Genomic DNA, 27,127 nt, shown 5'->3' with positions numbered 1-27,127 from the left:
TTATCTATTACAGGAATTCTGTGCAGCATGTTTTCTGGGTGGAACTTGGTGGCCCATGGCTTATATCTGTTCTTGAATATTTGTTCTTTTGAAGGTAAGAATTCTGTCTCAAACATGCACTTGTAGAATGGTAAGAAAATGAAACATTAAAATGTAATYGGTGTTTCTATTCATAAGTGGAGATAGTATATGGAGATAGTGAAGCTGACTTCCTTTAGTAGAACCAATGCAGCCTTCTAGTGGCATCACTAGCATTAGTCATTCTAACAGAGTGAAGTGGTGAACTTGGTCCTGTACAGACAAAAACTTGAAGTAGTATCACATGATATAACTTTGCATATGCCAAAGAGTATCTAAATGAAAGGTTATCCTGGTCAAACTAAACAGCAATAAATTASTAATGGGCTTGTGCTGTAGGCTCTATAGTTAAGATTGGGGCAACTTCTATTCTGCAAGTGATTGTCTTAGATGCTTAGTGTGGCTATTGATTCAAGTCACTATCTCAGTCAGCTGACTGTTCATCTTTAAAACTCAAAACTGACATTTTATGCATGTGCTTGTAGTACTGACTACTGCAGTAGTCAGTTTTGTTGTGTGGAAGCTTCATTATAAAGAGAAGAGTGTTATCAAATGTTTTTGATAATGTTCATTTTAATTCCCAAATATTCTTAAAGTATGCATATTGAAGCTTTCAAAATGGATGACTCAAATATTTAATTGTTAGTGTGTGACTTTTATAAAAACTAGTCAAAAAACAAAGATTCATGTTTATTTCAAAATCTTTTTGTTGTTCAAAAAGTGTCCTCTGCTGAGGAAGATTTATTTGAGGTTACTCTTAGATTTTTTTTTTTACCTTCATTCTTTGGAACATAACAAATGTTAAATCCTTGATTCTTCTCACTCTAACAGCCTCTGTAATTTAATTCAGCTTTTCTTCTTGCTTGGTAAAATGTTCTTGCAAGGCCTGGGGAAAACTATGCTGGTTTTGCCCTTTAATTCTGTACTTGGTGATTCACTAATGCATTTCACTTCTACAGCTGTCAAGTAACTAATTCATTTCCTGCCTAGACATATGGTGCAAGATTTTTTTTAATATGAAAGTAATGTTGTAACAGAGTATTGATTATGGAATCCTTTGTATTAAAAAGAAAACACATCAAAAACTGATTCCATTGTTCTTTTAGTTTCAGGTGGACTTGTACAGTCATGTGGCCACATCATCCCAGAATCTCCTGTGTTGGCTCTTGGTTCCAATTTCACAGCATTATGCATTCTGAATGAGAGTTGTCTAGACTTTGGCAATATATATGCTAATCAAATTATCTGGAAAATTAAAAATAGACTAGTACCTAAAGAACAATACCGTGAAATAAACAGAACAGTTTCCAGTGTCACGTTTAATGACACTTCTTTACTTGCTACTCCTCTGACATGCAACATTTTAGCAGATGGACAGATTGAGCAGAACATTTATGGAATTACAGTTACATTAGGCTGTAAGTACCTTTTTCCTTGCCTTTTATTTTTGTCTAAAAAACTAACTTCTAGGAAAAATTATTCTGACAAAGAGAATGTGAATAATAAGCATGCATATTGAGAGACATTTCTACTCCCTGAATTGCAGTCTCCTGAATATGTGCATGAAATGCTGTTAAAYTACATGCAATCAAAGCTGATAAATATACACAATTTCTTTTTTAAAAAGCTCTGATTTCATATATGGAGAAAGATTATAGCAAAACAACTAAACTTTGGAAGGAAAATGCAACTTAACTGAAAGGTACAAGGAAAGAAACCAAATTTTTTGTATTTCTTGCTGATATTCAAAGAAATAAGGTAAGGTCGTTCATCCTTCAACAACAACAACCCTATCAAAAGTGAATGGCCTTAAAATACAACATACTATTTGAGTTGCCCTACCGTTATACTTAAGAAAATACTTTTAAATTTAAAACTTTTCCAGTTCAAGCACTGCATCATTTGCATAGTTCTCAGCAATTACTCCTTGTTTGAGACAAGACTGAGGTATTCTGAAAGTAATGCAAATGAGTTCATATTTTATTGCTGAATGAGTTGGTAACAGTGTATAAAATGACAGATAAAAATTATGTTCATGAGTGTCTTTTGTAGAGTATGAAATAATAACGCATTATATAGCCTTCTAATGCTGGCAAAAGGTATTACCACTATCAGATGTTTTCTATACAATAGGCTGCCTTGAATTCACAATTTAAAGTAATATTTCTACCACAAAATAAAAAAAAATGAATTTTTCCATTCCAAGTTCTGATGAGTAAATTTCTGAGAAGAAGAGACAGACAAAATATATGAAAAGTTGAGGACAGTTACTGTTATTAACTGAGTAACAGTACTGCTAGCATTCTGCAGTTGAAATTTGTATATGCATCTTGTGTGAGATGTGCTTGTATTTTTGTTCCCTCAACTATGGAGAAATACATTAAACAATGGCAATAAGTTTGAGAAGAATATGGTTATTCAGGATCAAAACTAAAARTATTTTCATAAGTCAGGTTCTGTTTAAAACTGAAGCAATAGGATTCTTCAAGTGTATTACACTGGTAAATATTCTAAAAGTTATGAACAAACTCAATATTGTCATTGTATGTTAAAATTTGAATTTAAGAAGCAAAAGTAGTAATTCATCTGCTTTCTGGAAAACAATCTTACATAATGCTGAAKTGCATTGCTGAGGATCACTTATGTTTTTGTAATTTTTTGGAGGGGAATGGGGGATTAGGGAGGGGAGCAGCCCTCCATAGCTGGGGGAAAGAACAGACCTATCACACTTGCCTTGGAGCTCAGTTTATTAGTAGAGCCAGTATATACAAATGCATATTATCCATTAACTTTTTTCCTACATAATTAAAATAGATTCAGTACTATATATTAGAAAGGGTTCTTAACTTTTTCTACCTCAAAGAATGAGAAATTTCATGCTRTTCCTCAGAACACCTGATTAACAGCTTGACTTCCATTTCTAGATGGTCTCTAGCACTTTTTACACCCTCCTTTAAAAAAGTCCTTTAAAATGTATATGTAGATATTTAGTATTTATTTTATATAGATACAGAGACATAAATATTTCTGATGTTCACTGAAATTGCTCCAGTGGGTCACTTAGTATGGTTCTTACTGCATTGAAATGTTTCTATGGACTATCTTTAACTTTTTCAATACAGTGCCTCCAGAGAAGCCCAAGAACTTAAGCTGCATTGTGATTCAGCTGTCAAAACTTACRTATCCTATGACTTGTACCTGGAACCCTGGAAGACATACTTTCCTGGACACTCAGTTTAGGTTGAAATACAGATGGTAAGTAGCTCTACCAAGTACATCTAAATCATTTTGAAGAATGTTTTGTAGGCTATCCAAATCTCTCTGCRATTTTTTGATGCTTAGAAAAATCCAATTTTCTGAAACATTTCTGCCTCTTTGGGTAGGGGAGTGTGTTAAATAAGTTCACATTTTTAATTAAAATCAGATTTCAAATTTTGTTACTGCATTTGTTTTAGTAACACTCATATTTTCTCATTTTTCAAATACATTATTAGCATGGCTTGAGTACTGTAGACACAGTCATTAGGTGTCTGGACCCAAATTACCTATTTTTAACTATGTAGTGATGGTTTTTTCCCCATACTAAAAAAGTAAAGAAACCAAAATACAGTGAGTGAATCCTGCAGAGATGTTGTCTACTTTGTACTCCTTAGGAGCTCAAAATGGTTTTTGAGGAGCATGTTCTTGTACTGCTTAAATCTAATCCTAACACAAAAGCTTTAGCAAAGAGTGGAGTCTTTCCCATGTGAAGGCAAATATTTCTTTCAAACTCTTCAAATGGTCTTTTGTAGTTTGAGATGGAKTAGACAGAATTGTTGCCCCCTGGAGAGAGAGGGAAATAGAAAGCTGCAGGTAGTCATTCCCTTCTTTCAAGTATTTTGTTAATAGGAGTGTACTAAAACCATGAATAGATRGAAAACTTTAATGCTAAGCAAAATTCCTTTTAATGCCCTTAAAACTATCTCTGTGCTGTTAGTACAGAAGAATATGATGAACAAAAATAATGTGGAGTAGATGTAATGTTGTACCTTGAGTAGGGTATGCTGTTAACAGAAATAGATTACCTCTTTGAATGCATGACTATGTTTTAAAGTTAGTTATTAGACATATTGCTTATCATTAATTATACCAATTCTTGAACTTTTTAAAGCTAGTGGGTTTTTATGTCACTTCATAACCACTTCATAATTAYAGTAGTTTAACCTTTTTTAAAGTTTGAGACTTGGAATCAAGAGACTGTGTTCTAGTTTCTGTTCCAGTGCAGCCTTGCATTTATGACTAAGGAAGCTGCTCTAATCTCTTCAACTCTTTCTTCCTTAAAGTAAACGTAATGGTAAAGAAGGGAGCATGAGCTAAACTGATTAYTGTTCACTGAGTACTCTGGTCTCCTTGAAGCAGTTCTCTAAAGAAACCAAACTTGCTGCTTGATACCTTATTTTTACTTTATTCAGGCCACAAGAAGATTTTCCTGACTGCATACCAAAAGATGTAAATAATTCTTGTACCATTACTGATGTTCAGTTCTTTGTTAACCTGGAAGTCTGGGTAGAAGCTGCAAATGCCCTTGGCAGGGCTGAATCTGATCGTCTTGTTTTTGATCCTATTGAGATAGGTAACTACATACCTCTTAATAACGCTTGAATACACACAAGACTGCCTCTGCATATTACTGTATCAATATATTAATGCTTCTTCACTATAAAATTCCAATGTTTGCAAAATATTATTGTCTAGAACTTGAACCGTGCTGGTCGAAGTTAGGGGAAGGTGACAGATTTGCTTGCCGTTCATATAGTAAGTCCTTGTTAAGTAGTCTGCTTTAGAAATTGGTGTAAAGTAGCAGCTACTTCTGCTTGTGAAATGCCTTGATAGCAGTTTTTTGTCAGCGTAGTGTACCTACAGTTATAGAGGCATAATGAAATAATGCAGTTCTACAATTGACTTCACTTTTTCTCTTCTAGTGAAACCACTGTCTCCACATAACTTATCTGTCAACTCAGGAATATTGCCTACTGTTCTGAAACTGTCCTGGGAGAACCGGATTTCAGCAGCTGTGATGAAACTGAAATTCAATATTCGCTATAGGATCATCAGTGAAACAAATTGGATGCAGGTAACGCTTAAGTATTGTCTTGTCACTGTTCTGGTGCAAACCAGAATCTATTTGCTGAACTGCAGCAGAATGTCATTTACTGCTGTAGTTTAGAGTATTTAGCTCCCAAGATAGTCTCTCTGGCRTACTCATGAAGGCTGGGGTCTAGGTGAGCTTTTTGGTGGTGGTTTTAACAGAATACAGTCCCCTTTTTGCCTTTTTTGGTGGACTTCTCAGCTTTCCTCTTTGTCATGCTGAAGTGTATTGTGCATTTTTTATTCTCTATGTGCAGTACCTATAACATCAACTCTGGACTCCTTTGCACGTCCAAAACTACTGATCTAAAATCTGCTTAAAACTTGGRCAAACATTGTACAATCCTGGGATGTGGTTTTTGAATTTGCAGCGCACACAGTGATTGTCCTGTGTATGTGCTTTGTTTGATACAATCAAGACACTAGAGAAGAACTGAGTATTCCTTTAGTGCTCTATAATATATACATGTCATATCAAGAGTTGTCTTCATTTTTCTTGTTTTTCTATGTCACCATCCTTGGGCATGTCCTCAATAGATTTTCATTTTTTGCCTTTTCCTCGGAGCACCAGCTTTACAGAAACATTTGTCCGTTCATCAAGATCAGCCTCTCCTTGGTTTCAACATACAAGCCCAAAAGCATTTTGAGTTTCAGAACTTCTTGGAGAGAAGGCTGTTTCTGACTTTCCAACAGGTGGTGTTTGAAGCAGGTAGCATAAGGCTACTGCTTATGACTAATGCAGTGTATTCCTTTGGATGAACTTCCTGAGCTTCAGACAGATAAATTCAGGAGACTCMTGTGTTGTTTTATAAAGCACTGTTTGCTACTCTTTATTCTGCAACTCCAGGATCTGTCCATGTATTGCACTGTTCAGTCCTTTTAGCCTGTCTTCCCCTAACACAAGCAGAATCTCGTAAAGAACTGAACTTGTTTGGCTATGATGATAAAAATTTGACTAGTATCTTAACCTAGAATATCAGCCGATTAATSAACCCTCTGATGGGTCTCTGCCTTCAGAATTAGCCTCTTGAACATTCAGGTTATGTGCTTAACTTGCAGTCATTTCTGTTGCAGGTGAGTGGCTTCTGCAGTGAATGATTGCAATGTAAAGTTGCAYGTGATTGAGTCAGTGTGTGTGTCAATCTTACCTGTTTTCATATAATATGCACACAATGGGAATTTTTTTCTGGTGTTCAGCTCTGAAAGGTGAAATTGAAAGAGTTTGTAGAAATCCATTTATTGGCAAAACTCTAAAAAGAAGGTGTGTCAGCTTTAAAAGCAAATATTTCTAATATCAGTGATCATGGTGCACTGTTCTAGATCACTGGAAGCAATGATCCTGAGTTTCCTAGATTGATAGGAAGCCTTTTAGCTTGGCTGCTTTGCAGTTGATGGTCTGGCAGATACCCAACAAAGTCCTGAAACRTGAGACAAGGTGTTACAGATCATAAGTAGAATTCTGTAGGAAGGAAGAAACTCTGTACAATTTGTCTGCCTCTTAGGCAGAAAATGAAAACAGAATATAAGATTGTCCCGAGATAGTCATTTACTTATTCTAGGTTTGTTTTTTATTACACCTGGTAAATAAACACCCAGCTATGATCGGTTCCTTGCCAAAATAGTGGTTAAATTAGTCTTTTTAGAAATAGGGTGAAGAAACACAATGTTGTAYTCGGTCTGTAATATATAAAGCCATTAATAAAGCTGTTAAAAGGGTATAAAGATGATTTTAGGTAAGAAGCTCTCTTGCATGGGATATGTAGTGGTGTAGAACTCTACTTTTACAATTCTTTGTCAGTGCCTGTAAGAATCTTCCTTTCCTTACAGGTTCCTCCTGAAGATACAGCCTCACCAAGAACTTCATTCAGTGTTCAGGGTCTCAGGCCCTACACAGAATATGTCTTTTCAATCCGTTGTATGAAGGAAGATGGAGAGGGCTATTGGAGTGACTGGAGTGAAGAAAAGAATGGGGTGACAACTGAAGATAGTAAGTAAGGCATGGAAGTAGGTCACTGACTCTCAAAATGTGCAAATGCTCAGCGGCTTGTCAAAAGCCAGCTGAAATTCTGTATCTTATTTGAGTTGTTTGATTATACATGCAACAAGGCCTCTCCTGAGTTGCTTTTAATACTGATTAACTTGACTCGGGCATTTCAAAGACTGTGAGAATAACTCTGTTAAGAAGAACTTATGTTCTCAAAGGAGAAATAGGTTTTGTGTGTATGTACCCTTTTTCAAGGGCTGCTGCAGTATTGCTTTTATTCTGAATTTATCTTCTGTAATAAAGTTACTCTGCTTGTATGAAAAATTTTGGTAGATAAACTTATTTTGTAACTTGRGGGTTTAGAAGAGTGCCAGAAAGTCACAGGGTAATAGATGTCAATAAACATGGACTACAAGATTCTGGTTACATGGTGTACATAGACTTCTTTCCAAACTAAATAAAATAAATAAAACATTATACATCTGCAATGTTTAGCCACTTGTTCACCAAAGAATCTTAGACAGTTCTTGTTTGCTCTTAGCATCTTTCCTGAGAAAGTGCTGCAGGTGCAGAATTTCTTACTTGTCACAATATTACACCCTTTTGCTCTTGCATCCAGTTGTTCACATTTTCTATCCACAGTAACCAAAGGTGGTATTCTTCACTCTTACRGGAGGGTAAGAAGGAAAGAGTGCAATGTAATGACCTGCTCATTTTAAGTGTGACTAAATTTGTTTTGTTTAGGTGTATTTAGTCAAAAAGAAATTAATGTTCCCTTAATCTTCCTCCTTGATGACTTTGTCATTGTCATCTTGTAGTTCTGGGCTTCCAGAATCCTTTTTCTTGATGCAATAGAGATGAATCTTAAATTGTTGCCATCGTAATTTATTGAGGAAGACTTTTACCAGTTGTAACTATTTTGTGTCAGTGTGTGCTGTCATACTTAGTCTTGCACAAAAGCAATTTGTAAGAAATATGTACACAACTTTTAAGTATTAATTTTTTTGATTAACTTGCCCAAAAGACAACTAGGATATAGTAAACCACGAGGCTAAGCCTTAATAAGTTTRCTGACCTGGAAAAAATACTGAAGAGCCTTTGTCAGTTAAGAGTCTGCTTTCCTTGCTTCCTGGAATGGAWCCTCAGCACTGTTAAATTGCCATCATTCAGCAAATCCATGCACACTACAACCAGCTCAATAAAACAACTTTACTGGCCATTTGACTCCTTGTGACATCTTAGTCAGCTGTAATGACATTGTCCACTTCCATTCAACTATATATTCTTCAATGTGCAGTTTCAGCCTGATCTATGTCAGATTCCTTCAGAGCAGTAGCCCTGGGGCTGTTACTGTACTTGATGTCTTTTGCTAAGATCTCTATCCTCTGCATTCCACAACAAATTTCTAAYCTCATTCAGTGCTTGTAGTTGCTCATCAACATACACATTGGTTTTTATGCAAAGTAAAAATATGCATTGTGGTGTTAAAATGACTGTGCTATGAAATTTAACATACTTTAGAGCTCATGGAGTCATGCCAATAGTATCTCCTACTAGTGATGCTTTCCTGAAGATAACACTTGAAAGTGCAGAGACAGCTGAGGCTTCCTAAGATCATTAGACTAGCATGTTAAGTATTTTCTGTTAGTTGATTTGGGGAGCTGGTTGTTTTGTTTTGCAATGTGTCATAACTTAGAAATTGTTGCAGCAACTGCAAAGTCACACAAAGGAAACAATTGAGTAGCAATTATTGGAACAGTGACATTAATTGCATCCATGTATCTGTTACGGTATGAAAACAACCACTTTCAAATAATACTGACTACTTAATTTTTCCAATACCATGAGCAAAGCTACATGAGGTGTGTATATTTTGCCCTTTAATTGTGACAAACTGGATTTTTAAACAAAATTTGCATGCTGCACTGTTTGCCCRTAAGATCCAAACTGTAATCTCCACACGCAAGCCCTGGGCTTCAATGTATTACTATATCTTTCTATGGTCTGCTTTGCTCTCATCATTCATCTGAATAACCCATTTCTTGGGTTGAGTTGGAAATAATTTAACATCATTAACATGCTTAAGACTGGTATCTTTCTGAATCTGAGCCTCCATCAGCATCAAAACAATGCGTGGTAGTATATTTGCTTTTAACTAAAGGTAGAATGAACTCATCCAGTGTGCAGTAGGCTGTTGGAGAATAATCATGCCATTAGCTCTTGTGAAATGCAGCAAATATCCACTAGAAAACAGATAGTACTTATAAAAATAGGACATTTACCTTTTGTTCCTGCAGTGCTTGCTAATTGTTGGCATTTTTGGTGTTAAAAAAATCTGCAATGACATAAGCTTTCTGAGTTTGTTCATGGAAAATTTCGGAGGTGTGGTACCCTCCTGCATGTGACTAGAYACATGTGCCAATTTATAGGATTGTAGAGTAACTTCGATTGGAAGGGTTCTTAGTTTCTAGTCCTCCAAGCTTCTGCTCAAAGGAGGGTCAGCTTGGCAGTCAGAGTTACTCAGGGCTTTTTTTCAAACCTCCCAGGATCAAGACTGCACAGCCTTTCTGGGCAGCCTGCTCTACTGTTAGGCTCTTGTTATCATAAGGATGCAGACATTATCATCAGCCCCCCTTTTCTTTCACTGTATTTAAGATCCTTAGCCCTAGCTAGACCATGCATTCCTAAGACAGAACTAACRTTTTTCTTTCAATTTGAACGTTGCAGTGATGTCTATATTTTGTGGAACTCCAATTGTCTTTTTCTTAATAAAACTATAAGTACAGCTAGGATGAAGACTGGAAATGCTGTATTCACAGTGAATTATTTTCTCTAAAATCTGATAATAGCTAATATTCATTCTTCTTTTTTCTTCCAACTATAGGACTCTGGCAAGTAACTTTAGGTTGCAAAATTGGCAAACCTTTACCAAACTTCAGTTTGTTTTTTATAGTATAGTTACCTATTGCAACGATTAGGAGTTCACTGTCTGCCTGCTTTTAAATTACTTACACCATTATTATTGCTCTTACAATCAGATTACAAGCTGACTTTTGAATGTTGTGCTGTTTCCAGGACCTCTCTTTCTTTTTTGGGAAGTAAAACTTCCAAAAACTCTTCATTATCACAGTATAGTTGAGCTTTAAGYCCATTGGGAAATGTACTTAAATAACAAATGATTAATATTAAAAATGCAATAAAACAACTCCCAGAGAAAACAGAGTCTCRCAAGGTTATTGATGTAACTGCATTTTAAGATCTTTCTATCATGGCTAGGGCCTTCTCAAAGGATTCATAACTCTTTCTTGCTCTATGCAGTGTCATAGGAAGAATGAAACAATCTTGGAATTAAATTTGTAGTGGTAATCTTTTAACAGTACTGACACCAAAAAGTATTGTACAAGGTACTGCAGTTCTATTGCCCTTTTAGGATAAGATATATGGAGAATTAGGGACTTAGTGATAGTAGAAACCTGTAAGCTAATTAACTCTTTTGCACTTCCCTTTTTTTAGCTGATATGATCTTGAAGCATATAGAAGTGCCTCTGGACACAGGCTGCCCAAGATAGCTAAGTCATGCCTTATTTTGTACTGTCTTGTACAGTCCATTGCTGCAAATGTTCTATCTACATGCTCAGTAACCTTGGTATTGGTGCATTTAGAATTGTACTGGTGTTTTGCTCATCCCTCAAGAAACCTTTCCATGAAGGTTTTTCTCATAATGTACTAAATGTATTTGTATTATGAGACTTTCAAGGAAATAAGGAAACAATTTGTATAAGCTTCCAAAAAATGGGAGTAAGAAGCTAGTGGTAGTAAAATGATGAATTGAAGCAAATTGAGGAAAAATATTTCTATTCTGAAGTATTGTCTCTTTCATCAGAACCATCTAAAGGGCCACCTGTATGGAGGATCATTGATGCTTCTCACTCACCAGCTTTCTGGACTGTGCACCTGATGTGGAAGGTAAAGCAGAGTGATAAACTGCAGGATTTGAGCATTGTTTTACACGTAATTTGAACTGAAAAAACTTTACTGCAACAAACTTGAGTCAGTAACTGGGATGGTACAGATTTTACTGATAGCCTAAAGATGTGCCAGAGACCAGATTTATTAAATATACCATTGCATTTTGCATGCAGTAGTTCTTTGCAGCTAGCTGACAAATTAGTACAAAGTTGAGAAACTGAATACRATTATGATTAGTCCGCATCTCCTGCTTCCTTCTGGTCAAATTCGTTATAGCTGTCTTTTTTCCTTCCCCCCTCTGCCCTTGGTGTATTGGATGAAGTTATATGTATATTGGTACTGCATCATGTTCTGCTCTAACTCATACATTCTATGTGCCACTTCTGAAATTATTAATTAGCTAAGCATCTGCTGCCAAGCAATTAGCTTAGCAAACTAGTGCTATTGTTAAACTAARTTTACCTTTTTCAACAATTTTCTCTAAATAATCTGAAAACTAATACTGTTACAAATAATAGGTTTTTTTCTACATATAGTAAAATAGAACTACTCATGCTGTTTCATATTCAGATGCAACCGAGATTATAACCTGAGATTTCTTTTAAACCCTTATGCCATGAAGGCACACAAAATGCATTCTACATCCACACGTGTATTGCAATCTTGACAGAATAGCTTTTATTAGATTACGGGGCTGTGAGCGAAGAAAAGAAGGATTTAAACAATAAATAGTTCTGGAAGTTAATGCTTTACAGAAATGAACTCTAAATTGAACAGCTGCATGTTTGAGAAAAGTGCAAAAAARTTCAATGTTCAATGTTTTGCTCTCAAGCATTTAAACTAAGCTTCAAAGACTAGGTTAAGTGATGTTAGTTCAGTATCAGTCTAACAGTAGATATGTTTCTAACAGGCATTGGAACCGTTTGAAACCAATGGAATAATCTTGCGGTATGAGGTGATTGTCAGAGCTAAATCACCTCTCTCTCGTCCACCAGAGAAATACAACGTTAATGCAACCAGCCTTACCTTAAAGCTGCCAAACGGAACTTACGAAGTGACTGTGATTGCCCATAACAAAGCTGGCGCATCCCCTTCATCAGTTCTACTTATCCCAGCAAGAAACTCAAAAGGTTAGTTTCCTGGCAGTCTCTCTTAACTTCCAAATGTGTCTGCAGGGCATTTGTTATCAGAAATCTTCAATGTTTTAAAATATTTACAGAACAGTTGGAGATGTCTCTACTCTTAATACTTATACTACCATTTGTATATTTAGGAATATGCAGGTTTAGTTACTTATGGGTCCACTTGAAGTTGTACCATTAAACTCTGTTATTTTGCTGGGTTTTGATCCTTAGAGCTACTATCCTAGAGCTACTACCCTATCTTTTTTTTTTTTTTTTTTAATAACATAGCATTGCTGTAGCAGCTTCCCCTAAGACATTATTTACTGTGGCAGGCAATTCTTTTTTAAAAAAATTATTTGAGTGTTTGAAAAGACAAATGTACGTACTTTATGTAGACACCTGTTGTTGTTCTTCCCCATGCTATATTTTCTTACCTTTTATAACTTTTATTTCCCTTTCTTGTCTTGTCCAGTCTAACCATTCCATGTCCCAGAGGCTGCTTTAGCCTCTGCTTCCACAGTTTACCTAGACATAGTGTGTTGAAACTTCTCCAAGTATTCCATTTACTGCTCATCWTCCATTTTGTTGTGTAGTAGTAATAGTAGGTATAGGTTGATTGCTCCTTATTTCTGGTATCTGATGAATAAAGCCTCTTTAGACATTCCAAACACTGTCTGTACAGGCAGCAAAAAATAAGCATCCTGACAGATTTGTTGCTTTTAATATAAACACTAAGAGAGCACGACAGGTTCTAAAACTGCTAGATCAGTTAATTGAGTATCAGTTAAAAATGTCAATATACTCTGTGTTTCATAGAACAGAGTAGCATTGTAGCCAGATGTATTTGATCAGGTACATGAGTTGAGGATCAGAATGTGAATTCAGAAGTGTCTCAAGATCTGATTTCCTTCTGAAATAGACCCTTTCTGTTAGGAGGAATATAGTGTCCCTTTACTGTACGATAAGAATACTTACTGTGTTTGAGAACAGAGAAACTGAGTGCACTTTCCAGTTTTTAGATAGCCTAATACTACTTAATTTGGATCTCTGACAAAGATTCAAATGCTAGCTACTAAATTAAAAAAAAAAAAAGGCCTTTACATTTAATTAGGTTCTGTCAAATTGTCACCGTTACAATAACCRTAAGTGCCCACCTTTGACAAAATAGCTATTACTATGCAAGTCTACTGGAAGAACTGTCAACATTATCATTTTTGTATTTTCTTTCATCTCAGCTTCTGTGAAGAATATTAGAACACTTCCTAAAGATGGCAAGTTGTGGGTAAGGTGGACTGCTCCTAACAGTTACGTTCTCAAATACGTGATAGAATGGTGTCTGGTGTCAAACAGCTCAGACTGTGTCATAGAATGGCAGAATGAACCAGGGAATGTTCAAGGAACATATTTAAAAGGTATTCAACTCATAATTTTAAAAATACATTGTAGAACACTTAATCTAATGAATATTCTCAAAGTGAAGAATGTGCTGATGCAGAGTAGAATTTTGTTGTGGGACAGGAATCTAGGATAGAGTTAAGGGCTACTCTTAGTCATGAGTGTGTGGAAGTGTCTGTATATTTTTGCCAAATATAAAACTTCATCTATTCTTGCATTTTGAAATTCATGTAATATAACAACAAGGTTTTTACCTTTGTTTTATTTTTAATCTATTCTCAGAAGCTCTTGAAATAGTGAAAAGAGTTCCTTCAAAATCTTATTCTCTGATCCCTCTTTTGATTCAAAGAGTGAAACTTGTTCAGCTTTACAGTCCTTTTCAGATTATAATTAGCAGGTCAAATGTGTAATTTTTGGAGTCATAATCTTGCAGACAGATGAGGGCTTCTTATTTTAAGAAAAAGTCAGAAAAACAAAGACTTCTATGAGGTCTATTATTACCTTTAAAATTTGAATATGAAACACTATTGTTCCTTTAGCTAGTTTATTGCAATAGTGTATCTGTGAGTTCTAGAAAAAGAATAGTCAGCTGACTTAGTTTTAAAAGCATCTAATAAAACAGCCAAAACTCGGAACCCTAGATCTGAAGGAAATGAGATGGATGATGATGAATTATAATGTCTCTGAAATAACACATTTTTAAATTCTCCTATTAGGTAATATAAAGCCATTCAAGTGTTACTTGATAACTGTGTACCCTCTATATGCTGATGGTCAGGGAAGTGGACAGTCTGTAAAGGCTTACCTTCAGCAGGATCGTAAGTACAAAGCTTTCATCTCAGAGCACATTAACTGACTTTCTTGGCTAAAATCTTAAGACCTTTGCTTTAATGTGGAGTACATAATGAAAAATGATCCTACTCATGAGGATCATCTGCCATAATTGATTTCATCCCCTGCATTAACACATGTTCTGACAACTTAAAAGTATTCAGGAGTTAAACAGATGTCTATAATTGTCTTTTTTCTTTTTTAAACTTTTATCAGATAATTTGGATGCGACTTTCCTGATATTTTATTGGTATAGTAATATTTCTGCACTGGTTCATTTTAGGTCTCAAGTATGAAGTCAAGATTGACTAACCTGAATTGAAAATTTCATGTGTCTACTAATTACTGTTTTTCATATTTTTTTAAGAGTTTTTTCCAGTGAAATGTCTTTGGAGTTGATATATTGACTGAAAATAATGCTTTGTAGATCAAATTCAGCTATTCCACTGAAAATTTTATGCAATAACAACTCAGTGCTCATGAATATGCTACTTCTATGGATGGGACCCTAACAGAATCTAATCTTCATCTCCCGTTACAGGTCCTTCAAAAGGACCAACCGTTCAGACGAAAAAGGTGGGAAAAGCTGAAGCTGTTTTAACATGGAACCATCTCACAGTAGATGAGCAAAATGGGTTTATCAGAGGTTACACAATATTTTATAAAACTGTTGATGGAAATGAAACAGGTAACAAAGTAGAGAACTATGTAGCATTGAAGCATTCATGTTTCCTTCCTTATATATGTTCCTGAAAAACAAAATACAGACTCTAGTGTGGTTGACAGTGACACACAGGAGATATTTGAGGTGTGTGGCTTGCATGAGATGTACACTGGAACACCTGTAGCTCTGCTACATACTAAACAGAAAAGTCCCTAATAACGAATTTATATCATTGAGTCTGTGTATAAGGTGCTAAGTTTAGTTTCTGAAAGTTGATTTGCAAATATTCTGCTCCTATCTTTCTTTCTAAGTACAGGAGAAGATGGTGATACAGCAAGATAAAGCTAGACTATCCAAGACAGAAACAAGTTGCATGTATTTAACTATGATAAACCCTTAAATAGAAATGGATTTCTAATCCTCTTGGTGCTCTTAAGCTAACATATTGCTGATTTGAGACACTCTGACATGCTTTTTAGTTATTACTACTCTGTATGACCTGCAGGCATAGATGGGGTGTTGCACTATCAGATATATATTTTTTTGTTTTTTAAATCTGCTTAAAGCAGAAGGGCCGGTCTCTTATGCGTACACTAGTTTGATTTTCTAGATAATCATCTATCTTCCTTGTTAAATAGAAGACTTTTAAGACTGGCAACTTTACTACCAGTTTATTTTATAAATATTTTCTAAAAAATGCATTAAAGAAATTAAAGTTAAAGCTAACGCATACAGTATCATCAAGAGAGAGACTAAAACAGTCAATTCAAACACCTGTAGAGAAATAAATGAATGTCAGCACTCCTTGTATAAGTTTGTAATTTTGCTGTTCTGTTGTATTTTCCTTGCAGCCATGCATTCCTCCAAAGTTGCTTTGCATATCTGAAGTTGTAGTGTATTAGTGCTACTGTGTTTTTGCAGGTCTAATAAATTGCACAGAAAACTAATACTTTTTCCCCCTCTGTTTAGCTGTAACAGTGGATCCTTCCAAGACAGAATACACCCTTTCTTCCTTAGCCAGTGACACATTGTATACTGTGCGGATGATGGCATACACAGACAAAGGAGGCAGGAGTGGTCCTGATTTTACATTTACTACACAAAAATTTGGTAAGAGAGTGGCAAAATTAATAGAAGTAGGAGATAATGTTGCAACAGTATTGCAAAGCTCAGTGCAAGACCTCATAGGAGGGGAAAGTAATTTTATTTTAAAGATTATTCCAGTCACACTATCATACTTGCAAGAAATTTCCTGGATTTGTACAGAGGAAAAGGGACATCAGCTATCCTCTACAGGTCTCTTAAATTGTTCTTATGTTGGCAAACATTCTGGTTTGGGTTTTTGTTTGTTTTGTGCCCCTCAGAAGCTGACACTGACTAGTCTTTTCTCCAGCAGTTATTAACTCATTACCTTGTCCTCTTATCTGAAGTCTGACTTCCACCTGGTCTTTAAAACATGAGGGCTGGAAGATAATGGTCTTTGTTTTAGTATTTATGTTTTAGTTTTTCCTGAGTCTTTGTTTTAGTTTGAGTGTAGGTTGGCCTTTGCTATCCTCATCTGAGTGTCCTGAGAAGCTGCAGAGAGACATGCTTGGGATCTTGGCCTGCTAATCTTGGGGCTGATCAGCATGTGCCATTCTTAAAGTCCTCCTTTGGCTTCCTGTCTTGCATTCCCATTTGCATTGCTGCTAAATTTTCTCATGCAGTTCTTTACAAAAACTCATTTTGAAAGTATCTGTTTATTGTGTGTGTAGCTTTAGAGATTGATTCCTGTTATAAGGGAAAGAGTAACAAAATTAAATATTCTGTAAGGTTTACTTAAAACTCTGCATAAGATGTAGGAAGGAATACATTACAATAATGCAGCCTTAAGTGCTTGCAAGCAGTGGGTATTTTCACGTACAAAGTAAATAGATGGTGACTAGTGACTTTGCTTACCTTAGCCATTTGACCATACCATTGATATGACAGCTTGTAGGCCACAGATACATTCATACAGGTGTTACTGACACATCTGCTTAGATTGTAAAATTACAAGCTTCATCAATAATACAGCTTCTAGAACAACCTGCCATTTTTATTGATGCTTTAGTTCAGCTAGCCACAGCTTTCCATGCTTCTGTCAGCAGGCTTTTCCACAGAGTGAAAAGGCTCTTCTGTAGCTGGAACTTTTTGGGCAAGCCCTGTGGCTGTATCCTCTTTCAAATTCTCTCTGTCTCTGTGGTAATGCTTACTGTTACTGAGTTCCTTAAATACTAAAGAAAGTGCTGTAACTATTACTTTTCCTTTTTTTCAGGAAAAGGAGAGATTGAAGCCATAGTTGTACCTGTGTGCCTAGCATTCCTGTTGATTGTACTCCTTGGAGTTTTGTTTTGCTTTAACAAACGTGACTTGTAAGTATAAATGATGTACATTTCCTTACRCTTTTGATGTTTCTGGGCATGACAGAGATGTAGCTGTAATTCAGTATAAAGAAATAAATGCCGTGTACTTCAGTCAGATGTGAAAGGTAAAACTCACGTTGATTGGTGGTGACAATGTCTGTGTTTTCTCTGAGATACCGGGAGATCCTGTGATGCTAATTCTACTTCTTACCCACTGTTAACAATTAGCACTCAAAACTCCTGCTTCTCTAGCTATGTTTTGGTTAGGATTAGGTTTGTTAGGTTTTGGTCAAGATAAACTGTCTCTGTTGTTAATTTAATTGATTTTGAGAATGATGGTCATCATTTTTTGAGGYACAGAAGAACATGTTTTCTGGCTCTATTTGAGCTATTTATTTAGTGTTTTAGCAAACATTATTCAGTTTTGTAACTGAAAAGATTAGGCAGTTGTCTTGTTTGTATAACCTCTGTCAAATTCTGTGTGTATGCAGTAGTTTTGGGGAACATCTTCCTGTCCTTCCTCCTCTTTTGCTGCCTGAACCCTAGAGCTCTTTCTTGTGGCTTTAGCTAAGGAGGTTATTGCTGAAGTATTTCCCATGGCGAAGAGCAATACCTCTCACGTCACCTGTCAGATATCCTTTCTTTTCAGCTAAAGACAGCATGTCTTTTCTTTCTCACCTTTCTGCTGCGCCTAGCATCAGTTCTTAGTGGACTTCAGTTAAAAAGCCTGTCTTGCAATGCATTAAGACTTCTCCTACAGAGAATCTGTTTTTGGAGGTTGTGTTAGAGCAAAGAGCAGGATAGATGAATCTACTTCAGAGTAAAAGTTTGGCTGGGGTATTTTATGTGATCTAGAGAAACTCTGATGTTAAATGAGTTATTACATTCTTAAATTAAAAAGTTTAGAGTTAAAGCAAGTTTTTCTTTAAGTGTTTTTCATACTTTTTTATTTTTGTGATACTTTAATGACAGATGTGATATACTTCTATATTTAAGAATTCAGTTATATTGAAGTAGCAATATGAAGTAGCAAAAATGTATTTCTATATTGATATGCCTCATAGTCTACTTCAAATAATTGCTCTGTAGCTACTAGAATGCTATACATATGAAATCATTTTCCTCCCCTTTACCATTTTTGGGTTTGTCTTCTTTATGAGTACAGCTAATGCATGGAGGAGTTGTAAGTGCAATGCCACGTTTTGCTAAGTAATACAGCTTCTTATAAAGATGTAAGAAATTGTAGGAAGTGTTTCTATATGAAAATGCAAAAATGGTCTCCTACTTAAAAAAAAAAAAAAAAAAAAAGCTGTAAGGTACTAATGTCCTGAATTGTCAGACACTTAATAGAAATTTGAGAAGTGCATCTTTTAACTTTATTCTATTTCTAATCCTCTACAGAATTAAAAAGCATATATGGCCTAATGTACCTGATCCATCCAAGAGTAATATTGCTCAGTGGTCCCCTCAAGTTCCAGCTAAGGTAATGTTCATCTTTCTGCATTTGCTGTCTTAGCCCATAAGGTTTTAAAGAAACTGAACAGTGGGAGTCTTCTCCCTTCTAGCACATGCACAGATTTCAGGAGGAAAAAAAAATGACTGTTAAGTTCCTGGACATTACGATATGATACAGGTAGAAGACTTTAATGCAGCAATAGATTAAGAATTTGGGATATATGGTCCTTTGCACAAGCTCACAACATTGATCAGGCTTTAACATTGTGCCTTAAACTCAGTTACTAGCTTGAAGAGTCAAGCACCAATTCTTTTACTCAGTCACATGAAATCAGGATTAGGTCAACAGAATTCTTGATTCCTGTTCTTAAAACCTTAAAGTTACTTGTTTGTACAGTAAAGTAGTGAATGAGAGAAGACTCTTAACAGAGTTACTCTTGGATGAGGAAAGCAGCAGCAATTTATGCCCTGTGTGCTATGGAGGACACAGCAAATTCTGTTCAAGAAGCTGTTGCCAACTTTATGAAAAAGTGCTCTGATGTTGAAATGCTGTAAGGAGTGTATTTATGTATGGCCTCAATGCAGAATGTGCCGGTGCTGTGCAACAAATTGCACTATATTTACAGTACTTCAGAACAATTGAAATCAGAGAAAAGCTTTCATGCAGTTATGGTTTTAGAGTATTTGTGTAATAAAGACTTTGTACTGAAAAAGCTACATCCTTCATTTGGTAACAGATACTTGGGAGATACTGCCAAGTTCTAAAAGGAGGAAACTCATATAGTAATCTCAAAGCAGTTGCAGGATAGGAACTGAGATATTAATGTACTTTTCTTCTAAATTTAAATAACCTTCTTCTTAGAAAAGATCAATTTATTTCTTTCAGCATAACTATAGTTCCAAAGATCAGATGTACCCAGAAGGCAGTTTTACTGATGTAAGCGTCGTAGAAATAGAAGCTGATGAAAAGAAGTCCTTTTCAGAACAAGATTTAAAACCTTTTGACTTGCTTAAAAAGGAAAAAAGTACTTCAGAAGGGCACAGCAGTGGTATTGGAGGATCTTCATGCATGTCTTCTCCTAGGCAAAGTGTCTCAGACAGCGACGAAGGTGAAACTACACAAAACACTTCAAGCACTGTGCAGTATTCTACTGTAGTACTTAATGGCTACAGAGACCAAACACCTTCTGTACAAGTCTTTTCAAGATCTGAATCCACACAGCCACTGCTAGATTCAGAAGAGAGATCAGAAGATCACGCTGGAGGGAATGACAGTACAACGCAGCGGCATCAGTATTTCAAACAAAATTGTGGTCAGGATGAAACCAACACAGACAGGCCACGCTTTGAAAGAGCAAAGCAGATTACTCCTGCTAATGAAGAAGATCTTGTTGGATTTGCACAGCTGCAGATCTTTGGTCAGAATTCACAGCCTTTTGGCCTTGGGCTGGAAAAAAATATTGAGGAAGCTGCTCTGTCAGATGTTATACAGACAGGTACTGAGGGACTAACTGTGAGACCTGAAACAGTGGAAGAAAATCCAACATCAGCTGATGAAATGCCAAAAAGTTACCTCCCACAGACTGTGAGACAAGGGGGTTATATGCCTCAGTGAGGGAAGAGACTGGCTCTACTAGGCCTTTATTAGTGCCTGCTCACACTTTTTCTCCTGTGTTTCTGATAAATTAAGCTAAATATTTTTTATCTGCATTCAGATAAAAATGTTGACATTAAGTGAAGAATAATTTGACAAAGTATGCAAGGACTGTGTTTCTGTGGAAAATTTACAGTCCAGACCTATTGGAGACTTTATGCACTACATAATCTTATTTGTCTGAATAGCTGAACAAGCCTTTTTGCTACCTTGCTTTTTTGTGTCTTGTATCAGATTTACACATGATTGAAAATAATAAGTAAGTTTCAATCACATCAGCCAACAGACCTCCTAGAAGAAATACTTTAAGATTTGTGACAGTGTAAAAAGCCAGCCTTATTTGGAGCATCTTTGTGTAAAAATAAGACTTGAGGTTTAGTATTCTAATGCAGGAAAAATACTTAAACTGTACATTTTTCAGTAGCTTGATTGACTTTCTGAATTCTGATTTGGCTCAGTGTCTTTTCCTGAATTATGCAAACTAAGCTCATCCCCATTTAAAAACTGAATAGAAAAAGTGATGGTGTGCAAACAGGAAAAAAAATACTCTGATTGCTTGACTCCGGATGCTACTGTAGTAATCAGTATTCTGCTTACATAAAGATATATGTGCACATAAACTGTAACTTAGCTTTAAAATGTGCCTTGCAACTTGTTGCACAGCAGTTCAGTCTTCATGTTTGTTTTCATCTGGATTTTTAACTTCTAAACTTTTTTTTAAGGATTTGTACCCAAATTACTGTCTAATTATAACACATCTCTTTGGCCATATAAATTGCCTTTATTTAATAATTTTACCTTTGCTGTATACAGCTTGAGGCAAATAATGAGCTATAACTTTTTAATGTTCTTCTAACAATGCATAGGAGAAAGGGAATGTGATCTCCTCCTTTCTTGGCTGCAAAGATTAGTATGCTCTAWCTTCACTGCTGACACCCAAGGACATTTTTGAAACTGAAAGTAGCAAAAGCCAAAGCATTGATGACATTGATGCTGTGGGGAGGGGTACCCTACACTCTGAACTTCAAAGTTGGTGAGAACTGGCAATGTGCATTTCTTGTCTTTTTTTTGGTCTCACTTCCCTCGTGTCATACCGTTTGCATCTTATTCAAGAAAATATATTTCTTAAAGATAGTCTCTACCAGGGTTTGAGGAAACAGCTAGCTCTTTAAGAGAAAAAAAAATTAATACCTTCCCTGATGAAGTTTTATGGTACTCCTGCAGATTAAGTTAATTTAGTCTAGTCAGCTTTCTAATCTGATATTGTAAAATCTTAATTCAAAACACTATGTGCTGTGTTGTGAGAATGCAGCAAGAATTTTATTTTTCCTTCAGCTGAAGATCTATGTATTTAAGACTTCTGAAACTTTTTGTGCTGTGAGCTGTGGTGCTGCTATTCTAAACATACTTGTTGGAAGGCCCTGGAAAGATAGGTGTCAGTATAATTTTAACTTCCTTTGTTCCTTTTTTGCCAGCTTGCAGTGAAGGACTGATGTAAATATAAACATTCGTATGTTTTCTGCCGTTGTTACAAAGAAGCTAGATGCTAGAGTAAATTTATAGGATTATCCCTTAAAGTTGCTGCTATCCAAAATACATACAGAAAGCTAAAGCTGTAATAATGTCATTTCATTCAGTATTTTGCAATTCCTTTCTCCTAACAGCACCTTCATTAACAGCTTTAATATTTTTAGTATCTGGGCACTTTTTCTTAAACTAAAATGCTTAATATAACTACATCTTCAGAACATTCCTTGAGTATGTTGGTCYCCCTCCTTTTCTCCCCACTCCACCTCAGCACCTTTCAACTGTTCCCCAGAGGGTAAGGACATAATATGAATTACGCTGTCTGTAGTGCCCTGGAGAAAAGTGCCTTTTGATTTTTGATAAGTCCAAGGAGCATGCTTTTGTCAGAACACATTTCTCTTGAAAATAACAGTAGTTTATTGGGGAATGGATGTATCTTCTCTATGCAGGCTGCACAATGACTGTAGCGACCACAAGTAAAACATAAAGTCCGAGCTGAGCCGTCTGTGTGCTTATTGGAACTATCCAGCAGCCACACGTTGTCTCGTTGACCAGCTGTGAAAATTTGTGGGTCACAACAGTTTCAGCACAAGTTCTTTTGTTAAACTACTCCTCTGTTAGCCTATGCTCACTAACTTCTGAGAGATTTATAGAATTAAATACCTGGCTGCTTAGTCTGACTGTTGCTTCAGAGACCTAGATGTCTTCACATGCAGGTTGCAGATATTAACTTTTGATAGCATTCTTTTTTTCTTTYTGAAGGACTACTTCAGTTATTCCTAAAGATGTGTTGTCCTTTCTGTTAAGGAAACGGAAAGTATTTTGTTCTTAATTACTGTTAGTCCTGAACTATTTCCTAAACCAGGCAATGTGCTAACAGGAGTGAGCACGTCGCTTCTGAAATCGTACATTGTTCATTGTGTGTAATCAGTAGTAGTAACTGCAGAGGATTATACAAGAATATATCCTTGAGATAAAATTATCATCTGTGTGGTAGAACTATATTATCTATCTTACTATCTTGTGCTTTTATCTAAGGCTGAAATACTAAAGACTGAGCAGGAACTCACCAAGCTTGTTGGTGAACAGCTTAAAGAAGACACAACAAACATAAGTAACAGGCCTTTCAGCTTATTCCTCTGTGCCAAAGGAAAATTGGAACATAACAAGCTGATTGTATCAGACACTTGCACATGGGTTTTAGAGTATATATGATACAATGCATTGTAGCAATTCCCTGAAATTGTCTGAACTTGGCCCTCTAACGTTATAATTAAAGGGAAAGTTTTCTGTTTTTTTTTTTTTAATATAACGACTGTGGTGCACTTTAAAAAAATAAAGGCATTAAAATAAAACCACACTTCAGTATTGACACTTTCATGCCCATCTTGATTACCTAGGCTGGAATTTTTCAGATAGAAGTGGGAGAACAGTTGTTAAGACCTTGCTACTTTAGCAGTAGGGAAGGATGGCGAATAAGAATATTTTTTTTTCTCTGTATTTATTAGTCTGCTTGGAATTTCTCAAGTGCAGGCCACCTAGCTCCTTTTCTGTTTGAAAAAAATTATTTATTTCTACAGTACTGTTGCGATTGTTCTGTTCAAAGAGGAGTTTGTTTGGGTTGGTTCTGGGGTTGTGGCTTTTTTTTCAGGGCAGTTAGTTGTGGCACATTCTYTCTCTCAGTAGTTAGAATCTAGGGATTGTTTCACATGCCTCTTGTAGTAAATTAAACTATGTGCTCAAACTGGCAACACAATGCACAGAAGAAAAACAAATTTTTAATTTTGGGCTGCGTTTATCCTGTGGGCAAGCATGCACCTATCATCTGTGCTACAGCAGCCTTGCAGAATACTATTTATCAAGACTTGCAAAAATTTTGGCCCCATCACTGGGCCCAAGAGCTAGATGATCCCTTGGCCTCACTTTTCCTCCTCCTAAGAGGAGGGGAGAGTTTGCATGGAAGTGTTATTTCTAGTCTCGGGCCCTGGAAAGGCCCTACTGCCTGGGGTAGGTTTTGCCATTCTCCAGTGACTGTAAATCTTGAGCACCACCAGATGGTTAAAACTGAATTAGCATCCCTGATGTGTGGAAATCATCACACTGATTTAACTTTTCAGTAGTTTAACTTAGTACTATAGCAACACAGGCTGATGCAGTGGTTTTGTAGGTAAGAAAGACCTGGCATTAATTAAACAGACTTCACAGTAGTAGCTGAAACCCCAGTTCTCAAACTGCTATAGTCAGTTCTACTAGAGGACGTAAACTTTTTAAAGTTTAATTTATCTGAATTAAATAGAACTAAGTATACTAGTTGTTCTTCCACATGAAACAGCTGTTGYTAACTGTCATTTGGATACATTCCTTTAAATATAAACTTTATAAACTTTATTATTCCCCTTTAAGCTGTTGTCTCATTTGCTAGTATAGAYAAATCTATGCATTTTAACTTCCAAGGATTGATTTTAATGTTATTTGGAAGCAGTTTATAACAAACAAACAGAGGTGTTACTGTTACAAAAGAGCAAATTTTGAATTACAGGCAACCACAAAATTTTCTATTTAGCTGTCAAACCATAGCGCTGCAGTATGGTATAGATATTAAATGCGTAAGCCTAGAGAAGAGAGGCAGAATTAACCATCCTACATTTGATTCACAAATTCCCATTCTCTTCCTTAAAAGGGTGAAAGGAAGAGTGGAAGAARAGAAAGCTAATGCATACTTGTGCTTTGTTTCTGTTGTTTTCTCTGCAGTACTATGCAAGCTGAGCCATTCCCAAAAATGAAAGCAGTGCTAACTTAAACGCACAAAGATATAGTTTAAGGCAACAAGATTTGATACAGATGAATTTAACAGCTAAGAGCTAAATCTCCTAGTAGGCATCAGCTGCCCCTTACGTTTTAGAGCAAGGAGAAGGTAGGCAATAAATACCTCACAGAACGCAGGCCTTTTAGTCACAAAACTATAGACTCTTTGCAAAGACAGCCTTGAAAGTGGCTATATGCAATAGTGTCACTGACTCCTTGCACAGGCACACTTCTGCAACAAGAGGTGAAGAACAGGTCTATGGCACAACTGTGAGACTGCTAGAAAGCTTCACGCCCCTCCTGCTTACACTGTAATGTCTTCCAAACACAGCAGTGCCCAACTTCGCTGGCACTTGCAAACGCAGCAGATGAGCATCTCTGCCACTTTYGACACTGATAACAGCTGTTGCTTTTCCTCATATCAAAGCACATTAATTGCAGGATCCAGTCAACTTTTGATGGTTTTTAGTATATCTAACCTCTTCTCCAAGTAATATATAGCTTGACACTTTGATACAACAACAACTGATTGCCTAGTAAGCAGGTGCTTACTAGGGAGGCTTATTTGGGGAGAGGGGCTAAGGCATTTATAACCAAGATTACTGGTCATAAAATGTTAGTGAGCTGATATATACACCTGGGTAAATGTAATCATAGGACACAAGGACTTACTAACAAGGAAAGTGTGTTGATGCTGGATTGAATGGCTAGCAAATGTAAATGTCAGATCCAATTTTACTCTGTACTTAAGGTAACTGTTTCACTAAGCTACCAGTAACTTGTATGCCAGCTGTAAAGGGCTTGCATAGTCCAGAGGTTAAATTTGTAAACTGCTGCATAAACTSTTACTATGTGGAAAAATGTGTTTTAATACCAGTACACTATCTATCTATCTTCATTCTTTTGCAAGCTGCATGTTTATTGCCATGTAAACTCTGCTTTCTACAATTTACATTTTATTGTAATTTGTGAATAYCTTCCTCTCTGTTACCCAGCTGATCCGGGATGTCCTGCAAGCTGATCCTTGCATTTGTCTACTACATAATCCACAAAAACAAAACAAAATTATGTATATACAGTGTTTTTGTAAAGTGTGTTTGTAATTTGAATAATAATCACATAAGAAGTAGAGTCCAGGCACTGCCTAATAGGTGAGAAATTATGAAACATTCCTTAGGAGAGAAGTGACCACAGTATACCACAGCAAAAGCTGAGATACCTTTAATACATACTGCATTAATCTCAAGAAAGAAAAAATAATAATAATTAGAGAGAGAGAGAGAGAGAGAGAGAGAGAGAGAGAGAGTGTGTGTGTGTGTGTGTGTGTGTGTGTGAGTGAGTGAGTGAGTGTGTGTGTGTGTGAGTGAGTGAGTGAGTGAGTGTGTGTGTGTGTGAGTGAGTGAGTGAGTGAGTGAGTGAGTGAGTGAGTGAGTGAAGTTAGATACCAATTTGGATATAGTGAGGAATTTCAGTAGCAAGTGAACTCTTTTCAATCCTCCTCCTCTCCCTTTATTTTAAATCACTCTTGCCATAGGTATCAGTTGTAACAGTCTGCAGCTAGGGCCATTAGATAGATTAGTGTCCWAGGGAACTAGCTCCATTCCTACTGCTGCCAAATTTGTGCATGTTCTCTGTGTTCTTGGTCTTGTGATAAGCAGCACTGCTCGGAAGGGGGGTGGCCCCTCGGAAGAGGGGTGGCCCTGTCTGGCTGTAGCTCAGCAGTTTGGAAACAGCACTTTGAAGAATCACATTCCAGGCAAGCTTGTTTGTGTCTGACAAAATCAGGAAGAATGTCAAAAAAAAAAAAAATACATTTCTAAGAAAAACTACAACAGCAAGGATGAGCTGAGTAGTCCAGTCTAGTCATGCAGACTTATTTCCAAGAAAGGAGTTAGAGTCATGAACTGGCTGCTTCTAGCATTAGCCTTAATTTCACTGAGCATTGCTKCTTCTATTTCCAAGGCATGGAGCACCTAGTTTTACATCTCAGTGGCTGAAAAAGCACAGTCAGATCTTCTGATGGTCAGAAGATGCACACATCAATAAGACTTCAAGGGTAGCAATTGAGAAGAGACAGTTTYCCCATCCCAGCTAAAATTCTGGGTTTTGTAGATTGCTTTTTGTAGATTG

At 36.3% G+C, this 27,127-nt stretch overlaps 1 protein-coding gene across 1 annotated transcript; it reads left to right on the top strand.

The window, feature by feature from the left end:
* On the top strand, window positions 1–26,075 carry IL6ST (interleukin 6 cytokine family signal transducer). Its single transcript, XM_085326438.1, has 15 exons — window positions 1–94; window positions 1,185–1,496; window positions 3,201–3,333; window positions 4,530–4,690; window positions 5,040–5,191; window positions 7,033–7,192; window positions 11,073–11,155; window positions 12,069–12,288; window positions 13,518–13,694; window positions 14,394–14,495; window positions 15,050–15,196; window positions 16,142–16,282; window positions 17,469–17,565; window positions 18,958–19,039; window positions 19,898–26,075. Exons 1-15 carry the CDS (start codon window positions 28–30, stop codon window positions 20,624–20,626), a joined length of 2,763 nt encoding a protein of 920 aa, XP_085182564.1. The 5' UTR covers window positions 1–27; the 3' UTR covers window positions 20,627–26,075.
* The last annotated feature ends 1,052 nt before the right edge of the window (window positions 26,076–27,127 follow it).

This window comes from Rhea americana, unplaced genomic scaffold, assembly GCF_003343005.1.
Source record: "Rhea americana isolate MKP2758 unplaced genomic scaffold, rheAme1 scaffold_13, whole genome shotgun sequence".
Taxonomy (NCBI): Eukaryota; Metazoa; Chordata; class Aves; order Rheiformes; family Rheidae; genus Rhea; species Rhea americana.
Note: the sequence above shows the minus strand (reverse complement) of the source record. Positions and strands in the feature narration are given on the sequence as shown.